This window comes from Lepisma saccharinum, chromosome 24 (genome assembly GCF_977018435.1).
Source record: "Lepisma saccharinum chromosome 24, izLepSacc3.1, whole genome shotgun sequence".
In the NCBI taxonomy this organism is placed as follows: domain Eukaryota; kingdom Metazoa; phylum Arthropoda; class Insecta; order Zygentoma; family Lepismatidae; genus Lepisma; species Lepisma saccharinum.
In genome coordinates this window covers 32624818-32646275 of record NC_139252.1, presented here as the reverse complement: position 1 = coordinate 32646275, position 21458 = coordinate 32624818, and the positions used below count along the sequence as shown (strand labels likewise).

Here is a 21458-nt window from a genome sequence, read left to right as displayed (position 1 = left end):
GAATCGGACCATCGCATCAATCCAAATATGTGCTGTGCTGATTTAGTACTTTTAGCATACCAAATGTTTCTGAATTTGAAATATGTGTTTATTTTTTTAACTTAAGGCAAGCAAACATAACCGCACTGACCGACCTTTGCATTCTGACTTGGGCGCCGCGGAAAAGTCTTGAAACGCCAAGGGTGTCGTGAAAGGAAAACGTTTGGGAACCCCTGATGCATAGTATTGGCAACGAATTTTCTCTACACATAGCGAGTTCTAATTAAGAAATTTTGTTTATTAAAGACCTGTCCATAGTGAGTTTTAATTAGGAATTTTTGTTTATTAAAGACCTGTCCATAGTGAGTTCTAATTAAGAATTTTTGTTTATTAAAGACCTGTCCATAGTGAGTTCTAATTAAGAATTTTTGTTTATTAAAGACCTGTCCATAGTGAGTTCTAATTAAGAATTTTTGTTTATTAAAGACCTGTCCATAGTGAGTTTTAGGTAAGAATTTTTGTTTATTAAAGACCTGTCCTTCATTTAGTTATTGATAAGGGACCTGCACCCATATATTTTAACGGTGCTGATGCACTCAAAACTTTACTTTCAATTCCAACTGCATGCGTTGATAAACAAACTACATTGTTACTGCTTCCTTTTTAAGCTTTAGTAAAAACTGACGTAAGTGTATATAATTAGAAAAAACAACCAACAATATGCTGGTTACTATTACTTTCCGATCAGCTCCAAATCGGATTTTTTTTAACAAATACTTTGAAACAAAACGAAATATTTTATTGGCACTTCTTACCGTTGAAAACTTAAAATGTTCCTCAATATCACTGCATAGCGATAGGACATCGAGTTCCTTGGGTTCGAAAACCTGTTTGGCGAGTACAAATCTCTAGAAACGGTCATAGCGGTGACATATTTATGTACTTAGACGCGATGGTATGTCCTCTTCAGGAATATCAACAAAGCGATATGTAGCAATGACAGCATGATGTATACGGCGCTGATAAAATGCGTAATGCCATGCGGTAGAGTTGAATGTACAGTACTTCCTCTATCGAGCCGAAGCGTTTGCTGGAATCAAATATCCTAACGGTTAGCATGCTCGGTTCTGGTCCCGAGTTGGATTCTCGGAAAGAGAGGACAACGCTTGAAAACTACAGAGGACCAGTGATGTGCCGTAGACTATAAGTTTACGTCTACATGCGTTGTCTACGCGTAATCTACACGAAGATTACATTGGCTTATAGTTTACATAGACTACCGTAGACAATGCAAACAACAGGGAAGAGAGAAATTACAGTGGTCTTTGAAAGAGAAAGTATTGTTTTCTTCAAACATGTCGATAATGTGGGCCTATAACCAACTGAAGACCATCTGACGTAATCAAAGTTATCGAATTCTCACTATCAAGACGAAAGGGGATTGCCAGAAGAAAAACAAATGACTGCCATAGTGAAAACTGGCATTATTGTTTACAAAGGGAAGGCTAAAAATGTTTTATTACTGCTTAGGAAAGTGCATGTGTCTTTACAGCAGATTTTTCCACGTGTGAAATGGTGGAAACAGAAGTAAACAAATCTTGTCATTCTACGGACATGGCATATTTCTGGATATGTCTCGGCAAGTTTATTTTGCAGTTCAATTAATACGTAGTGAATTGGTTGAATGTTATTTAAAAATAATTAAAACACTTATTTCTGGACTTCACGCTCTATGTTCATCTGCTGATGCGCGTGCCTTGCACGGAGAACACCGAGCGCCATGTTGTCTACGTTAATTACGTAGTTTACATTGTCTACACGTAGAATGTAGACAATCGTTGTTTACACGTAGACGCACGTCACTGAAGAGGACCCAAAAAAAAAAAGATGTTTCTATTTTTTTCTAAACACTATTGAAATATGAGCCTGTATAGCTGTACATACAGTACAAAATTAGTGCATATTCTTACTACATCAGCCCGCCCCAGTGGCGGAGTGGTTAGCACATCGCGCTACGACACCAGGGGTCCCGAGTTCGAATCCCGGCATGGATATTTGTGAGTGTCATTCATCAATTTCTTCATGTCATGACTCATCCCCATGTTCGCAAATTAGCCAAAAGTGGCACTAGAAGGAAAGTAAAATAAAGCAAATCAATCAATCAATCTTACTTTATCACAGTCTTCTCTTCACCTATGTAGTCTTTTCTTTTAGAGCCTTCCAGATGGCGCCTTGTAATCAAGGGGTCCCGGGTTGAATACCCGGTGGAAATTCTGGAAGTACACAGTGTTTCAGATCATTGGCGTCGGGAGGGAGGTGGAGTCGAACAAGTTTGTCGACCCCCGCTGGAAACTGGCATCGTTCAATTCAAATTACAAGAAAGCAGAGAGCTTATTACTTTCATAGTTAACAACAGATATTATGTTCAAATAACCAAAGTAAAAATACGTTGGATCGAAAGAAATGAGTGTAAAATGCAGGAACCAGGTGACATTGTTCATATTCTACCATTCAGTTCTTAGAATAAATTGTATCACCGTTTCCAAAATTGGAATTTCATGTGAGAGAACAAATAACATAACCTTTATAACTTAAATATCTTCCAAACCTTTACAACTTTTTCTTGAACTAGTAAAAGTTACTAACAAAAGAGAATAGCTATGCATTTCAGTACACCAACCGGATAAAATGTAAAAATATATCGGTTGTGCTGGATATTCACTCGAAAGTCTCCCCAAGGACATAATAATAATATGAAATAAAATTGTCTATTAGTTTTAGATTTCGTAAGTAACAAAAATCTAAATCCCATGTAACGAAGAACCACTCTGTAAACCAGCTGATGAAGTTATGTATGTGGCAGACATGACGATGTAAAGAGAAGGAGCAAAAGGAAACATAAAATATAGTTTTTTTAGTAGAGAGAGAACGTAGATTTAGACAAGGATCAGAGAGATACCGCGTGAAGTATATGAAGAAATAGAAATATGGAAGGAGCGAGCAAATATATTGAGAAAGTAGAAAAATAAGTGTTCAAATAAGAAATGTAGAGCAATAGATAGATGGAACAGGCGGGCAATGGCTTCATATGAAGAAATAGACTAAAGTTTGAGGGAAACCAACAAGAAAGGGAAGAAATAGAGCAATAGTGACGAGAAGAAACAGAAAAATTCCAAATAAAAGTGGACAAATGGCAATTAAAATTTGAAGAATGAATGAATGAAAATGGAAATGTGTGGGTCACCCTATTAGAGAAGTAATGAATGAGAAGGGGAATGAATAATACCACTGTAAATTATAGAAGGTAAGGATAATGTCAGATTTGAAATGAGGGAAAGGGTAAGGATTAAGATATAGGAAAGAGAATTTTTCAAGTGAATAAGTGAAGCATTGAGTCGAAGAAATAGAGTACTTGTAGGCAGTAGCATTGGAGAAACTGACACTCAAGAAGAAGAAGTGAGGAATAATTTCAAAATTGTGCGTCCAAATATGAGCAGATGAAAAGTATACAGCAACATAAAAGTGGTTGTGTTCCAAAATGTCGTAATAACTATAGCATGTTCGAGTTTCAAGACGCTACCCAGAATCATAACGTAACTCAAGAAAAGGTTTTTTATTATTGCAATCGAGCATTAATCAGCTTGTGGAGCTGAATGCTATGTAGTGAAGATATAACAGGAACAGAGAATGTTGAAAAAAGAAAGAGAGAATGGATCAGCGAACTGCTCCAGTCGTGTTCAAGAATTTGAATGTGGAAGGAACATCTAGAATAGAAAAGAGTCGGAAATGTTCCTTTCGAACACCCATGAGCATAGATGACATTAAACACGGGATAACAAATTGAGGAGTAAAAATCTCTGATGGCAAATCAACAGTTCGTGAAGAAATTTAGGCGAGAATCTGAGCTTATTATGTAGCATTTAATGAATAAATGGAAATTTATGGCTGACACATAGATTGTATATCAACTAACAATCACGAAAAAATGGAAATTTAAGGCTACACAGTCAGATATAGGATATTTCAAATAATATGGAAACAAAGCGAGAATATGATTATTAGAAATTCATGAACAGACTAAAGTTTGCTACGAGAATATAAGTTTGTATAACACAAACATTCATAAAGAAATGGAATTGCGAGAATTTCTGATTTTATATTAACACTTCATAAAGAAATGGAAACTTACCCAACAGTTCACTCAGAAATGGAAACTTGCTGTGAGAATTTCTGATTTAATATAACCAATTCATGAAGAGATGGAAAACTACGGAGATAATTTCTGATTGTATATTAACAATTCAAGAAGATATGGAAATTCCCAGCGAGAATTTCTGATTGCATATTAACAATTCATGGAGAAGTGCCCAAAAAGGACATGTTAACTTGCGACCAGAATTTTCGATTGAATATGAACAATTCATGTAGAGATGGAAACTTACAGCGAGAATTTCTAATTGTATATTAACAATTCAGGAAGAAATGGAAATTTGATGCAGAATTTCTGATTGCATACAAGCAATTCGTGGAGAAGTGGTCCAAAAAGGAAATGGAAACTTCCGGCCAGAATTTCTGATTGAATATCAATAATTCACGAAGAGATAGAAACTTGAAGCGAGAATTTCTGATTGTGTATCATTCATGGACAAATGGAAATTTTCAGCGAGAATTTCTGATTGTAGATTAACAATTCATAGAGAAGTGGTTCATAAAGGAAATGGAAACTTGCGGCCATAATTTCCGATTGAATATCAACAATTCATAAATGGATGGAAACTTGAGCCGTAGATTTCTGATTGAATAGCAACAATTCATGGAGAAATTGAAATTTGCGGCCAGAATTTCTGATTGTATATCAACAATTCATAAAGCAATGGAAACTTACTTCTAGTATTTGATTCAGTACAAAAAAATCATGAAGGTATGGAAACTTCCGACGAGAATTTCTGATTGAATATCCACAATTCATGAAGAGATGGAAACTTGCGGCGAGAATTTCTGATTGTGTATCAACAATTCATGGATAAATGAAAATTTTCAGCGAGAATTTCTGATTGTAGATTAACAATTCATGGAGAAGTGGTCCATAAAGGAAATGAAAACTTGCGGCCAGAACTTCTGATTGAATATCAACAATTCATGAAGAGATGGAAACTTGAGGCGAGGATTTCTGATTGTATATCAACAATTCATGGAGAAATGGAAATTTGCGGCCAGAATTTCTGATTGTATATCAACAATTCATAAAGCATTACTCCTAGTATTTGATTCAGTATAAAAAATTCATGAAGATATGGAAAACTGCGGTGAGAATTTCTGATTGAATATCCACAATTCATGAAGAGATCGAAACTTGCTCCAAGAATTTGATTGTGTATGAACAATTCATGAAGAAATGGAAACTTGTGGCGAGGATTTCTGATTGTATATGAAGAATTCATAAAGAAATGGAAACAGGTAGCTGAAATCGGATTGTATATCACAAACTCAAAGAAAATGGAAGTTAAGACCAGAATCTCTGATTGCACATTAACAATTAATGAAGACATGAAAACCTGTAGCGGGAACCAGTTTTTCCTTTGTTTACACTTCGCCCCACGCCCTTTACCTATCATGCAAAGGCACCGGTATTCTAAAGAAGAGCAGGTCCATAAGAACATGCATCCGCTGCACTGTAAAGTGGAGTCCAATTTATTTATCCACTTAGGCATCGTCACCTATTTCCCAGCGAAAACGGAACGCTCCCTGCGATGCTCGTAACTTCGCTCACAATAACAGGACGGAGCAGAGAAAAGACTTCCACAGCCAAGTTTTCCGCTCCTATGGCGAAAGGAGTCCGCTGTTATTTATGGCGTCTAAGGTCAAACCCCGTCTGCGGTGGAGGGGACCCCCTCCTCTATGTCTTCCCTAGCCTAGCCGAAGTCTATAAGAAAATTAACCCGTTTTGTACGAGACTTGTTGCCTTTGGAAAAGAAACCCGTGTATGTGTGCGTGTAATAGGAAATATTGAGAGGAACGCAGACAAATACGATAACATAATCTTCTCCCCGTTCTACCCGCTCGTCGTAAATTTTGCGCTCTCCCCGCAATCCTACAGGCTCGTAATTCCTCTCCCCCCCCCCCTGTCGTGTGCGTGCCGCGCGGGGGGAGAGGAGGGGCGCAGAAACGTTTAAAAAGACGTTACAGGAAGATTGAAAGAGTGGATGTGAGGATGGCAAGTTCAGAAGGGTATAAAAGGGGGCAATAAGAAGTGAGAAAAATGAAGACCGAAAATGGCTTGATTTAAAGGTAGGTTGAACGGGAGACCTATAATTTGCAGTCATGTTCCGCTACTATGAATAAAGAATTGCATAAATCACGACCGGCGTAAGATTTTTGCAATGTATTATGGGACAATGGCGTATTACGGGTTAGATCAAACTTCAGCACACACGCCCACATTTTCCTTGTGAAACTAAAACCGGAAGTTGCCGAAAGATAATTTGCACGATAGTGCAAGGACGGCTGCAGTTCGACTTAAGCATCCAATTGCCATATTTAGCATGTGTGAAGAGGTGAAGTACAAGTCATGTACACACTATATAATATTTTATGTATTATGCTCTACACGGAGACTGCATGAATGAACACAACAGTGTATTTAATTTGATAGTAGGTTCGGCGTTGATCCAAACTTCTGATCCGATGCATTTCAATGCATCAGTATTAAAATAAAGAATTTAATTAATGGAGAGACACAGTGGTGTATTTTCTGGACTTCAATCCAAATTTAAATACAGTAGCTTGCATATATGCGTTCAATTGCATCATTAGTTCATGTGACTGGTTTAATTTCAATGCATTTTTCTGTACGTTCTTATTAATACCCATTAATGTTATTCTTGGTAATTTGTTGCTAAAAATATGAAGAATGTTCTCTCAAACAGCAAGCTGAAGATGACAAGCATTTAATGAATTATGTAATTTTGCTGCACTCCAAAAAGAAAGCTTTATTCTAAACGTCAGAATGTACTACATAATTATATTCGAAGAATTCAAATAGTTTAGTTTTATTTGGAAGTAAGTGCATTAGATATTTGATGCATTTTAGCGAGTCGGGTGAATATATAGGCTAATAGTATTTATAAAACCAGATGCATTTTAGTGCATATTCGATGTCTGATGCATTTGTACGTTTTGAGGCTGTCGCTATAGGGCTAATTCATTCGTCCACTTTTCTTTGTGTATGTAATTACACATCATTGTCTACAAAGTTACTGGTTTTTTAAAAGTAATTTTTGTCCAAACTTTAAAGTTTACTTAAATTTCATGGACACTTGTTACTGGGGAATAGCCAACATGTAATCATTTTAGGTAAAATTATTACTGAAATCATTAAACCTACACAGGTATAAAAAAATGTGTATAGAAATGTCTAGCATATCTAGAGCAGTGCTATGAGAGATATTTCTCGGTTGTACTGTAATATTTCGGTCCAGTTATGACGGTCCAGACTAGAGGTTTTAGTGTGTAGACGAACAAGTCCAACTTTTGTATCACTCTTTGTCGTTACGCTAACGACCATATGATAGTTTTAAGTTAAAACGTTAAAACTTTTAACGTTAACCAAATTGCCCTCTGAAAATCATGTTGAAAAAATCAGTGATAGAAAAAAATGTTAGAATTGTTGATTGTGAATAACTTGCACCAGTAAATCCACTCAGGAAGATCATTTAAGTTTTGAATCGGCTGATTGAACTATTTCTTACAGAAATGATGAAAGGCAAAATAACTTGTTTTCGTTAAAAATAAAACAAAAATTATTAATGTAGCAATGTCACCAAATTACATCTTTCTCATTAATGATAATAAAATTCTTCCACACTTCACTTGTTCATAATTCTGTTACAGGTAGATGTACATTTTGGAATACGTTCTAGGAAATTCCAACTCTGCAAATTAGTCACAAGAAAACAACAATTTAAAAAGAAATAATTTCACTTTTTTTATTCTGGTGAGAATTACTGGAAATATATGTGCAGTGCTGCATTCTTAGTTTAAGATTATGCATTTCTCCGTATGTATTTTGTCAATTTTGTCTGATCGAAACGATGGGGATTAGGGATGATTAGATGAAATTGATACGACCATACTTGCAAAGAACACTCATGCCCAGACAGGAACTCGAACCATGGACATTCGGTGACGAGATTACGTATTAAAAAATGTATATCAGTTATTTTGAAATGTCTCTTTATTTTTATTTGCAAGTAGTACTGTTGGCAGGATAATACATTAACTATTTGTGCTGAAGGTAATTCTGAATTTAAAATAAAAGAATTGTTGTATAAATTGTTTTTCTCGCTTGAAACACATTTTTAATAAGAAAAAGCATACTTTTCTCCCGGCCTTGAAGGTAAGGGAACCATTTTGTTTTGTTTTGCAGTTAAAATGTAATTATTGTTATTCCGCTACTTTAATTCAAAATTGTCATGTTTTATTCATAATATTAACAGTTACTGCTACTTAATGTCAAGTATATGATAGTATTGTTTGCACTATAGTGTACTTCGGCTTGTATTGAATTTCAATAGCCATATTTTGAAATTTACTTTTTGAAAGTAACTCTGTTACTTTGAAAATACACCAAGTTACTTTTACTTCATTTTATAGATTCTATCAAATCTCAGACCGTATTGCATGCATGAACTGAAAGCAGGTTCTTTTTTTTTTAACTGATAGCTATTTAAAATGTGCACTAATTTTTATTAAATACATTTCATTGTGTAAGTATGAAAATATAGAGTTTGTTATTTTCTATTCTAAACAGTTACTCATTTATTGCTTTCAAACACTGGTTGGCGTGAACTTTGGACCTACTTTGCAAAGGCCTTTTCCAAAGAATTTCTTGTTTCCAAAAATCACGCATATACACACAGAACCCAAAATATGTCGATTGGCGCAAACATGTTGGACTCCAGTAACACATGAAAGAGTATGTATATAAATATGGTATAGGCCTAATCTAAAAATAATTTCGAGACAAATTCTGGTCTTTGATCAAAAATTAGCATCAACTACGGTCTTAGTTATATACAATAATTGTGAGTGAGTATACAGTACGGTCAACGAAGTTAGTAATAAGTTGTGTCTTATACAGTGTATATTGATACACTTGTATGTTGAATTGTATCTTCTGCAAATATGCTGTATAAAGAAACAAACTGCCGGAGTAATAAGTGAGGTGAGTGTACCATCGAATTGCAAATAATCAGACGTAAACTGTGAACAAAATTCATCAAATTCTAGTCACCGATACTTTATAGCAATTGAAATGACAATATGTTAATCTTATCAAAATTTCAAGTAAGAAATTCTCGTTATAACCGTGACCTGACTTAAGACTAAAACTTGGAATGCATCAAAATCTACTAGAATTACAAGTATTCGTATTAACTTTCATCATTAAACTTTTAGCACAGTAATAAAGACAGCACAGCTAATATCCATAATTATTAGTGTTATAGTTTTCGAATGCAAGTTCTCATATAAATTGCTACATAATTTACTTTCAGCAAAGAGACAGTAGTTCTGTATGAATAAAATTGTTCCAAAATAATAATTTCTTATGCTGCAGTTGGAATTTATTAGAATTCATTATGAACTGTAGCAGAATGTTTTATGAACAAAGTGAACTGAATAAGAATTAGATTCTAATTTCCAATATACGATAATATGTATTTGTTTCATTGTCATTAATCGTACAAGAATGGAGCTAGAAATATATCACGTTGATTTACAATTGCAAAAACAACCAGTTCTGAATATGTTGCCTACAGATAGCTAACATAACAAAATTTTAAAATTAAGATCTCACATTTTTGTCTTCATGAACATTTTGTCTTTAGGTAGTTATCAGTCAAAGTAATTCATTATATATGTATTTGAAAATGTTTGAGTTTTTTTTTAATTGCCATCAGAATTAAAATATAAATTACACACTTATGTATTGTTGCAAAGATTCTGCAAGTGACAATGGATACAAATCATTTGTGGACAAACTGAGCATCCACACACGTAATGGTGTAATATATGTTCTACTTGCAGCACTGTTATTTTTAATTATTATGGTTTAATTTCATAAACTTTAACATTTCTTGTAATACCTTACAAGAATTATTTTTGCAATTGGAATGTTTTTTTATTAATTTTCAAAATCTTGTGACAATTTTTTGTAGTGAGATGCCTACAAAGTGTTCTTGCCGTCAGTTTTTGTTCTATGAAGAAAATGTTAATAATTAGAGGAATTCTATCGGAAACATTAATCATATAGAAGTATTAACCCGATTTATTTAAAATTCTCAAACATTATTATAGCTTGGAACGAAAACATTATATGCACAGACATTTCACTAAATATCAGTAATTTTCCATGCCGAATTACAGCTATATAGAATCTTCTTCACAACGTACATAAAGTATATCTCTATAACTGATATGGCTTGGTATATGTGCGTGCAAATGTAAAGATTCTGCAGGTACAGATATCTTCGCAAAATTAGTAGTGGAAAATCATGAAATTGAAATTGTAATATATTTTATAATATAATGGTAAATGTTATATTTTTCCATTACGGTCTACTGCAAACCCATATTGAAATTTCATTTTTACATAAGTTTCTCAAAACCTGTTACTTGATGTGACTAATAGTATAAATAATATCTGTCAGCCTTTGATTATATACTATATAAATTGCGACGGTAATATTTCAAAGTTCTTTCAGCGTCATCTATAGTAATTTATATTGACATAATATCGAAAGATGAACGAATGTTCCAAAAATCGAGAGGCACAATTATTTAAAAGAAACTGATTACAAGAAAATTTTAATGATGGAAAGATACTACCTGGAATGACTAAGTAAATTAATATTTACCAGGTGATGGAAATTAGTATTGATTATTTTGTGTGAACATTTGTCACATGTAGGGGGCCCATTAGATTTTTAAAATTTTATAATCTTATTAAAATGAATATTTACATTTACATATGAAATATGCATTGAAAATATACCGATTAATGGGGTAGTATACTCTTGACAGTTGTTTCACTATATATACAAATTTGAAAATCGAGGAAAAAAGATAATAAAATACAAGCAAAGTCCCGAATCACATAGGATTTTTTAAAAATGGAATTAACATAATTTCGTTTTTCTGATTGAACGTGTGAAACGTGTGATGCATATGAAATTGACCATTCTCTCTCAGAACTATTTTTGTTAAAGATAATTTTTTTGTTAATGTAATTGATAACATTAATTTGACTGAAATTAAGATTAAGTGTTCTTTACTGTTGAACTTCACATGAATGTATTTTAATTTATTTTGCTTGCACATTGAAAGAAATTACAATATTTCTACAGGAATTCGAATTAATGAGGTGATTGTTTATGCTGTGTTTACCTATCAGGAAACACCTGTTAAAATATACAGCTTTTGTTTCACATATCGGATTAAATTTCAGCATGTAACGCTAAAATAACACGTTAAATAGTGAATATAAAATGGCTAATGAATCATTTAATGAAGCCAATATTTGTATTCCATAACTCTAATCTTGTTAAGCTTGATAAAGTATGTGCTTAAATTTGTTTATATATTTACTTGTCGTTACGTCACGTATATTGTAAATGTTAATAATAAACTACATTTTTAAATCATTCATGTCTAGGCACACACGCATTAGTTTGAAAACATATGGTTCGACTAGCACCTTCACTTTTCTTTAATTGCATTCAAATTTAACAAAACTATTCATAAATGTTTATATCACATCTTGGTTATATGGCTGTGGAATTTCATTAAGTAATGCTAACTTCATTGGATAATTTCAGGATTACTTTTGCTCTCTTTTAGAGCACACACGAAAATTACGATTTCACATTAATTTACTGGAATTATCTTACTTTATCACGGATGTTTACACTTATCGATCGGTAATGTTTGTCTAAATTTTACTCGGCGTTTTTCTTTTGTTCCTTCATGGATTCGGTGTGTGATTTCTTGTTCCCTTTTTTTTTAGGTCCATGTACAGTAATGTTCATCGAATCTGTTTAGAATAACAAAAAAAATAATTCCTTGTAACCAGACATATAGGCGACATAGAAATGATTGCTGACCAGAATCAAATTCTTATAGCAATCATGCGTGCACTTTTGTTTAGAGTTGTATAATCAATAACTTGAACAAAATTACATTTTTTTTGCTTATGAACGACAAAAATATTAACCACGTGTTTTTATTACTTCAGACAAATCTGTTTTCTCTGTGTAAAGGTTGTTATTTGCACACAATTTTTTCGAAATAACTTTTCAGGTGTCTATTTTGTTTACGCGATGCACTTTTTTAAAGAAATATTCGTTTTATTGTTATTTAGAGTTTATTCACATTTTAGTTCCTTGTTTGTTGATCACTTTTCGAGGCATGTTTGGCCGTAATGTAGCATCACAAGAAAATAATTCTGAAAATTAAGATTCTTTTCACTAGCTTCACGAGGGCTGGAGTTGGTATTTTCATGCTTTTTCTTTTTCTGGTACTTGATACGGGACAGTGGGACGATTAGATTATTAGTATGTCGATAAGAGCAAATGCTTAACTGATTATTAAGCGAAACCGGGATATGGGTATCTTCCTTTCTTCCCTTATTTCGCTGTGGAGGCCATAAATTAAGGATTGCTTTCCCCACAGACGGGCATCGCTCAAAGCGGGAAGTGGACCCGTAGCTCGGCATACAGGAAAACACCGTCTGGCCCGTTGTCTACAATGGCCGCTTCTACAACTTTTGATTTATTATCACCCACCCTCTCTTGCTTTTCTCGCGCCATTCAGCTCCTCTCTCTCTCTCTCTCTCTGCCCCAGGCACGGTGGGGTCTGAGCCACAATAACAACTCACGCACTTACAAAGTACATAATGCTTACGCACGAAACTGGGTTGCTCCATATTGTGTGGTGATTGAAATTGCTTGCTTTAAAATGAAATTCTGAATGAATATTTTTTTTCGCGGGACGATGAAGATAACATCGAGCCTTTTTTTCGTAATTTCAGGACGCGTTGTATCCTAAATCGGGAGGCCGATTCGCGAATTTTCGAAGTTTTAGTACGGATGCACCGTTGCAAATTCATTGAAACTCAACAGGTTGTACTACGTACAGTTCATGGTTCAAGAGAAACTTCGTAACAATCACTGTTATTCAGTTAGCCCTGCTTTTATTTCTTGTTTTTGTAGGTGATGTTGAAATTTTACTTGATTTTTTTTTAGATCCGTTACTGTTCGTTTTTATTTATTATGGTTTCGCTGTTAACTAGAGTCCTAATTGGGGCATGCTTTTTACGGTATTTGTATGACGAAAAATTACTATTTTTGTTCCACTCCTGTTTCCACTATCGTTCTTTTCACGACCTTGTACAGTTATATTTGAGTGGTTTATTTTCGGGAATTTTATGACAGAATTTCAATTTTATGTGTTTGTTTTTGTGTGGTTGATTTACACGATTGGTTTTTGGATTCACTTCATGAATATTATCGAAACTTGTCACCCTATATTAATTGAATTTCTATTTCGCGATTAGACACATGCGATTGACTTTTTCATTTTAAAGTAGAGGAAATTAGATTAACAACTAGATATGTCTTACAGGTGGTGCCATTTGAAGTTAGTATAGCTTCGGATGATAATACTTGTTGGATTTTCTGTTGTTTTTAGGAAAAAACTAGAGGACATGGCAACTCTGATAAAATAGTTTTAGGGTGAGAGTTAGCTATTGTTACGCAAATTTTGGTCCTGTGAATCACTGTTTCTATAGGCCGTTTTCCTTTCTCGTTCACCGACATGTTGATGTGGAAGTGATATTCCAGTGGCGAATGTGATTGACACTATTGTCGTCAGTGTATTGTGCGACGTGTATGCAAACACATATGTATGTTGCATTCACTGAACGGAACGGAGCTAATGAAGATGTGGTTGGAACATGCGACACACAGAGAAAGAAAACATGGTACTTACTCTGCCCAAGATGCACTCTCTTCATCCACGGGTATATTTGGGGTGGGTTTGACGACGATTGCTGCTTCGACGACGACGACGAGTTCTGCGTTGCTGAACCGGCCTGCTGTTGCGTTGGCTGTTGCGACGACTGTCCCGTCGTCGACGTCGCCTGCTGGCCTCCCTGCTGTCCCGACTGCGAGCTCTGCTGTTGCTGTTGCCCCACCGGTGGCTGTCCTGCCGTTGCGGCGGTCGCACCGGCCGCTGGTGACGTTGAGTTTGGTTGCTGGCTTGGGGTCACGGACTGCTGGGGTCCCGACGTCGACGCCGGTGGGGCACCACCGGGAGAGACGGCCGTCGCGCTGGGGGCCACTTGGTCGGGGCTCCTCGGTTGGGCCACCGGCGGGTGACCCCCGTTGGAACCCGTCGTGCTCAAGTCCTGGGGCGAGCTGGCTGTGGAATCTGCGTACTTGCAACTCGGCACCTGGGTCAACGGTGGCGTTGGTGCGGTCGGGCTCGCGTTGGCACTGTGATGGTGTCCTAGCCTTTGGTGTGCCGCCGCACTGTGGTGGTACTCTGCACCCGCACCGCCGCCACCCGCACTGTTCTGCATGTGAGGAACGTGAGTCTGTCCGCCAGCATACGGGGAGTAGTGTGTGGGGCCCGGTGACACTTGGGGCGAGTAACAATTCGGGTAGTTCTGCACGCCGTTGGGGTTGTAGTAATCAGGGGCCGCTGGAGTCTCTTGCCCCCTTTGGTTGTAGCATTGCGTCAACGAGTTGACAAACTGATAAGAACTCATCTGTTCTGCCAGTGTGTGATTTACTAGGAAACAGTTAACGGAACTTACTAAAAGTCAAAGACGCACGATAACAACACTTCGCGTTGCGAGCGTGGAGGATGCAATTTTGATAAATTATGACTTCGTCCTCGGTTCGTAGACACAAATGGTTTTCCCTAGAATCCTCAGTCGCACACTTTTAATAGCACATTATTCCATATATGGAAGATGGTTGGTGACCACGTGACCTGTCCCCACCAATCACCACCGCGCATGTGTGAAAGATTAAGTGCATAATCACTGAATGCGTGTGTGTATGTGTGTGTGTGATGCGATGGCGAGAGGGGGTATTCTCTCTCCTCTCTTTCCACCCTGTTTTCTCGGACAGTTGAGTATTGTCAGTCTTTCGAAACGGCAGGTAAAAATTTTTATGCTTCTCACCGCTTAGGCATGTGATGCGTGTGTGGTAAGGTGCAACACGTGCGTGTACGTTTCACTCACGATGCGAGAGAGAGAGTCAGACGCGTGAAGTTTTGGTCGTCTTGCGCTACTGCGGAGACCGAAAACCTCGTGGTCCACACCTCGTAATAGAAATGGTTAGGATGCTTCTAATTGTCGGAACCTCGTGGCCGCGCTTTGAAGGGGACGTCTTGCGCTTGCGCGAATATCGGAGGTAGACGAGCGGCGAGAGGAGGGGGGGAAAGTGGGGAGGAGGTGGCAAAAAAGACTTTGATGAGGAAGAGGTGTTTTGAAAATAGCAGGGGGTTGCGTTCTATATTTTTGTTGTCAATGCGAATTTTTTTTTTTCTTGCACACCGGGACCACTAAGTTTTGCGCACACAAATGTGAGAAAAACGGCAAAAATTCGCACAGATCACGCACTGTTTCTTGCACAAATTCTTCACTCCCGTGTCCCCTTTACGAGTCAAGTCGCAAAAGATGCACCTGAGCGCAACAATAGCCGGGGTTGTAAATCGTTCTTCGCTCCCTTCCCGGGGCAACAGCTGATTCTTGTAAATAGTCGGCGGTAGGTTGGTGCCTCATGCGCGCTCGGAACACATGCCCCAGCGGCGTAGGCTCACGGCAAAGTCTCACTTGTAACACTTACTTGGAGCGGCGATGTATCGGAAGTTGATCCACACGAGTATCGTAGCACACACAAATCCTCAGCGCGCGCGCCGATAACTTTTTACGAGCTCACAACTTTTGGTGTGTTTGCGCACCGTCCCAGCACCGCACTTATCCACGTTCGCTGCTTGTTTGGGAGTTTTATGAAGCCCCCCTCTCTCCTTCTTCCTTCGGGTCGTTTCGTTATGTCATATCTAACCCGGTGCGTGTGTGTTTGTGTGTGTCCTTGTCGTAGTTGCGGGCTTCGAACGCCAGATGGGAGCACCTTCGTCCTGTACCGAGTCTCTCTTGACGGAAGCTGGCAGCGTGAAAGGTTAGGATCGGTTTGTGAGCGGAGGGGAAAGGGGCGGTTAGACAGCCTGAAAGGAGGGAGGGGACTAGGGGGAAAAGGGGGGGTTTGGGCTTAGGTTGGTTTCGTTGGTTGGTCGGCTCGGGCACTCAGACTGGCGAGCACATGGGGAAATGACGGGAAGGAGTAATATGTGTCGCTGCTCCGGTTGGGAATTTATAACCGCAAGAATTCCACGTTGGAACTCTCCGCGTGGTTCATTCTCACCGAGTCGATCGACACTTGCGGGTCCCCAGTCCTTACGTGCTCAGATCCACGGCGATTTCACGCCGCCTTGCGAGATCGAACTATTTTATAGACGAAACCGGGACACAATAAAACATAAAACCTTTAACCACTGTGCGAATTAAGATTTTGCTCTCAGTGGCGGATTTGTGATTTTATTTCGGGAGTTAGCTCCTTTTTGTTTGTTATGCAAATTTTGTATGTGTTACCAGTGAGTAAGGTAAAAGATTGCGTTGCGGTTCTAAGTACCTTCAAACTAGGGTGACCAAAAAGAGTATAGTCTATAGGTCGAAGGCGCGCATGCACAAAATATAAAAATAAAACGAAAATAAGGGTGGCTATTTGTTATTGCTTCTATTATAGCCCCTATAAAATAGGCCTACACTCTACAGATTCAAATTACTTATGGGACTAATGTAATTAGCTAATTACAAATACTTACTCACCAATTGCATCATCGTTCATACTTCTGAAATGATTTCGCTTTCTTGAGTATGTTTAAATCGTCCTTTATTGCCAGTCTAAACTCTTCACAGGTCATGTCCACATTGAATTTCACTTTCATTACTTGTTCGGGTGTTGAAACCAGGAGTGTACTTTTTTCCTCTCACCAATAAGTATTAATAACACTGAAGAGTCTTTCACAATCAACATTTGTACCAGGCAGAGTAAACAAGAATTTTACAAGAGGCACAATCACTTTTAAATTTGACCCAGCCTGTACTAAATTTTTGAACGCTGACGTCCACTTACCCATCATTGTTTCTTTTCTTTCTGTGGATTTCCACGCATTTTTACGCGTAAAATAATGAATGAAATTAAATAGCAAGGAAAAGATAATATATTTGGGGATTTTTGAAAATTGAAAAGAGTATAGAGTATATGAACCTCTAAAAGAGTATAATGCTCTTAAAAAGAGTATGTCTGTTCACCCTATTCAAACATTGATTCCAACCTAGGCCATTACGTAATTTTGAAACAGTATATTTACATTCTAAGAAAAACCAAAACCTTACAATAGCTATCGAAATAGTAACACCGAGAACTTGAACGAATTTCTGTTGCCAAGTTCTATCCTACCTATAAGCTTCTTGTGTACGCTTTTAAGACATGTAAAATATGAACACTATGTCATGGAAACGTAAAGTGGAAAATTGCTGTTGGGCCGGTGAGGTTGGTCAGTTGCAGACTGACGTTCATCCACAATGCTGCATACTTTTCGGCAGGGAAATCTTGGATGACTGGACCATTAATGGACACGCATGATTTTTCAGTTTCTTTGAAGGGGGTAGAAACGTCTCCCCCCTCCCGTTAATTCGCGCACTGCCTTGGGAGACCCAGCGATTTTATAGACCAAACGGAACACAATAAAGCATAAATCTTCCATCCTTTTCGACCCACTTCACAAGCTTCTCCGTTTACTTGATTGACATTTTTGTTAATGAATTGTTGCTTCAAGTCCACTTTATGTAGGCTAATCGGGACTGGACCTACAGTTTAAAAGTGGAATCCTACCTAACCTCTGTGCGAGGGCCACTGGGATTTTTCATTTCAGAAGCTGAGTAGTAAATCTGTATATGCTGCCAGCTCTATATATCTTAGAACGATGATTCTAACCAAGGACGTATTTAGGGGGGGGGGTCTAGGGGGCCCGGACCCCACCGAAAGACTTACCAAATACTAAAATTAAATATTGAAAATATAGCTACTTTTTACCATTTTTTTTGTTTAATCGAGGTTTCTTTTTTTCCGAACTTAGTGGAAGGCAAGGATGAGATTGGGATCATACCGCTTTGAAAGACAGTACCAAGGAAAATTTATGCACCTTATAATAATATGCGTAAAATATTAATCATGAACTTTACTTGTCAGCTGGGTACATCATCATCTTTTGTTTTTGAATAAATATTCAATTCTTTATCTATTTGACATTTAATTTCATTGCCAAAGCAGTTGTTTTTATACAATTTTGGCAATCTTAACTACATGTAAGCTACATAATTCAATAATTAATGTAATAATATTAAGTTGCTAATTAATTAACGTATTAATATTATTATTATTTTAATTAATATAGTAATTATTTCAATTTAAACATTATTATTATTATTAGACACTTGGTACGGCCCCCCCGAAATGTATTTCTAAATACGTGCCAGATTCTAACCTATGTCAGTACAATTGAGAATATAATGACAAGCGTTATTAGGAGGAAGAGACCGAGGGGGAGGGGGGGCAAATAAGGAATCTGGGAACTTTCCTACGCTACGCCTGGGCAAAGAGAGCAAAGAAGCTCAGTGGGGATACCGAACATGTGTGAAAGGGGGGCTACTAAATAAATAAATGTGAGAAAATTTAGGAATCACTCAGGTTGAAATGAAATAGTGTTTGTGAACTCCCAAGCAGTGTGATTGTGGAAGTAGACGGAGAGGAGGAAGGGTGTAGAAAAATTGTACTAAACATTTTTCATCCTTGTATGGTATGTACAGCTGCAAAGGCTCATACTGGAAATAAATTCTATTCTGTTCTACATCTTATGATAACACTTACACGTAAGTTAGAAATACTTACTATATTTATATTTTAAGAGAGCATTTAAACTCACAACACAAAAGGAGGTATCGAATAATAACGTCGAAAACATGACCTAATTTATATTTCAAAGTTCAAACCTAATGTCCATCTAATCTACCTACAAGATTTTTGTGATTACTTTAATACTACATGTAAAAACTTGAGTGGAAAACAGTCTGCTGTTGTCTCGGCTAGGTGAGGTTGGTGAGCTGCAGAATTCGCAACCCAACATGCATACTTGTCGACAGGGAAAATCTATGGACGAATGGAAGCGAATGATTTTTCAAACCATCCCTAGCAGGGATAAGAATAATTTTCTTTTGCCGGGGATGTTTATTTTGTGAGGGGGCAAATCACCTGTACCCCCCTTAATTCGCACACTGTCTCTGATCCATATCTTCCAATTGGGTCGAATCCTAACCACTGTGCAATATGTCTCCACCAGGGACCCCTTGATTGCAAGGTGACAACGTTATTTTTTTTTTTGTTCACGAATATTCTTTTTCCTGCTAGTGCAATATTAAAAACATTCTTTTGCGCAATCAGTGATAAATTCTTCACAGTGTCTTGGCATTAGAAAATAACAAAACACACGTCTCACGTGGACATACTTTTGTCAAGTGTAATGCAATTATTGCTTCATTTAAAGTTCTTTGAACATACATTTGTTTATCTTTGTATCAGTGGTGTTTCACTAATGTTGAGGGTCTTTTTATTTTTAACCAGTGCTTAAAATTTCTATATATCTACGATTCGGAGACTGATTCTGTTTCTGTCCTCCGGGTAGTGTGCTGTTATCCAATTAGTTATTAGTCACATGATGTGTTTGGAGTTGGCGTCGAAAGCAGGCCCATGCCCAGGGAGGGGCCATGACCCCCCTCGAACTATGAAATATTTAAATGTGAACCTACAAAAAGCTACGGAAATAACATCTACGATTCTTCAAATTTGAAAAAAAAAACGACTTTTCCTTGCATAAATAAACGAATTTGTGGTGGAGAGAGGCGAGCTCCAGAAATCTGCCTTCTTCAATATTGGGTAGTTCTAGCTTTATAACCATTGATGCAAGGTTACCAGACGTCCTGATTTAGTCGGGACAGTTCATTCCTTTCAACTCACGTCCCGACATTTTTCGAAACAGTTTTGATGCGAAAATATCTCTTTTATTAATTCACGTTTAGACATGTTCTTTATCCTAATAATAATAATCGCCAATTTGCTCGTCACTCTTTTTCTCAACTGTCTCGTCACTCTTTTCCCCCCACTTGTTCGTCACTCTTTTTTCTACTGGCTCGTCACATTTTTTTTCAGCTGGCTGATCACATTTTTTCACAGCTGACTCGTCACTCTTTTTTTCCCAACTGACTCGCCAATCTTTTTTGCGAACTGGCTCGTCACTCTTTTCTCCCCACTGGCTCGTAACTCTTTTCTCCCCACTGGCTCGTCACTCTTTTTTCAAACTGGCTCGTCACTCTTTTTCCAACTGGATCGTCACTCTTTTTCTCAACTGGATCGTCACTCTTCTCAACTGGATCGTCACTCCTTTTCTCAGCTGCTTTGTTCCTTTTTCCTCAACTGCCTCGTCACTATTTTTCTCAACTGCCTCGTCACAATTTTTCTCGACTGGCTCGTCACTTTTTCTCAACTGTTTCATCCCTTTTTTTTCAACTGGCTCGTCACTCTTTTTCTCAGCTGCTTCGTCCCTTTATCTCAACTGGCTCGTCACTCTTTTTCTCAACTGGCTCGTCACTCTTTTTCCCAACTGGCTCGTCACTATTTTTTCCTAGAGTCTCGTCATTCTTTTTTTCAACTGACTCCTCACTCTATTTTCTTACTGGCTCGTAACTCTTTCCTCGACTGACTCCTTACTCTTTTTCTCATGTGCCCCCCCCCCCTCCTGCTATTTCAAACCACGTTGTACAAATTTAAACAACTTCTTCGTCCCCTCTCTCGCTGTCGAGCATTAATTCATTAATCAAGCAATTGCAGATTTCAATTGAGCCACTGGAGCGTGACCACTCGCTCATCACCCAAAGCCGTTAAGCTGAAAGGGTTTCAGACTGCTCGCTGCCTTGCATAAGGGTTGTAATGACTATATCCTCCTTTCAGATTTAAGCTTGGAGCTCAAATCATGTAATAGTTCATTCAATGTTGCGTTAGAATCATCAACTGCTTTCTCAGTATTTATAATTCTCGATTATCTAAACAAGTATTAAATACAGTGGAATGGGTTGCACCAGATAGATTGAATATAATCCTGAACAGGCTACTGAGTAATATCACACACAGAAAACTAAATGCATCATATCGATTGATGCACAGAATGCATCGATTGATGTACTAAAATGTGTTTTGTAGCTTCTTCAAATAATCGGATTCACATTTGATGCATTTTGG

The 21458-nt window shown here is 37.4% G+C and overlaps 1 protein-coding gene across 2 annotated transcripts in view; it reads right to left on the bottom strand.

The window, feature by feature from the left end:
• Scr (homeobox sex combs reduced) overlaps nucleotides 1–16203 on the bottom strand; it is an 83844-nt gene extending 67641 nt beyond the window's left edge. Inside the window, exon 1 of one of the 2 annotated variants that reach the window (XM_083110988.1) lies at nucleotides 14026–16203. In XM_083110988.1, the coding sequence (XP_082967114.1) occupies nucleotides 14026–14806 (781 nt within the window). In that variant the 5' untranslated portion in view covers nucleotides 14807–16203. The remainder of the gene's footprint in view (nucleotides 1–14025) is intronic. The other variant, XM_083110987.1, reaches the window with a different exon arrangement.
• Nucleotides 16204–21458: the final 5255 nt, after the last annotated feature.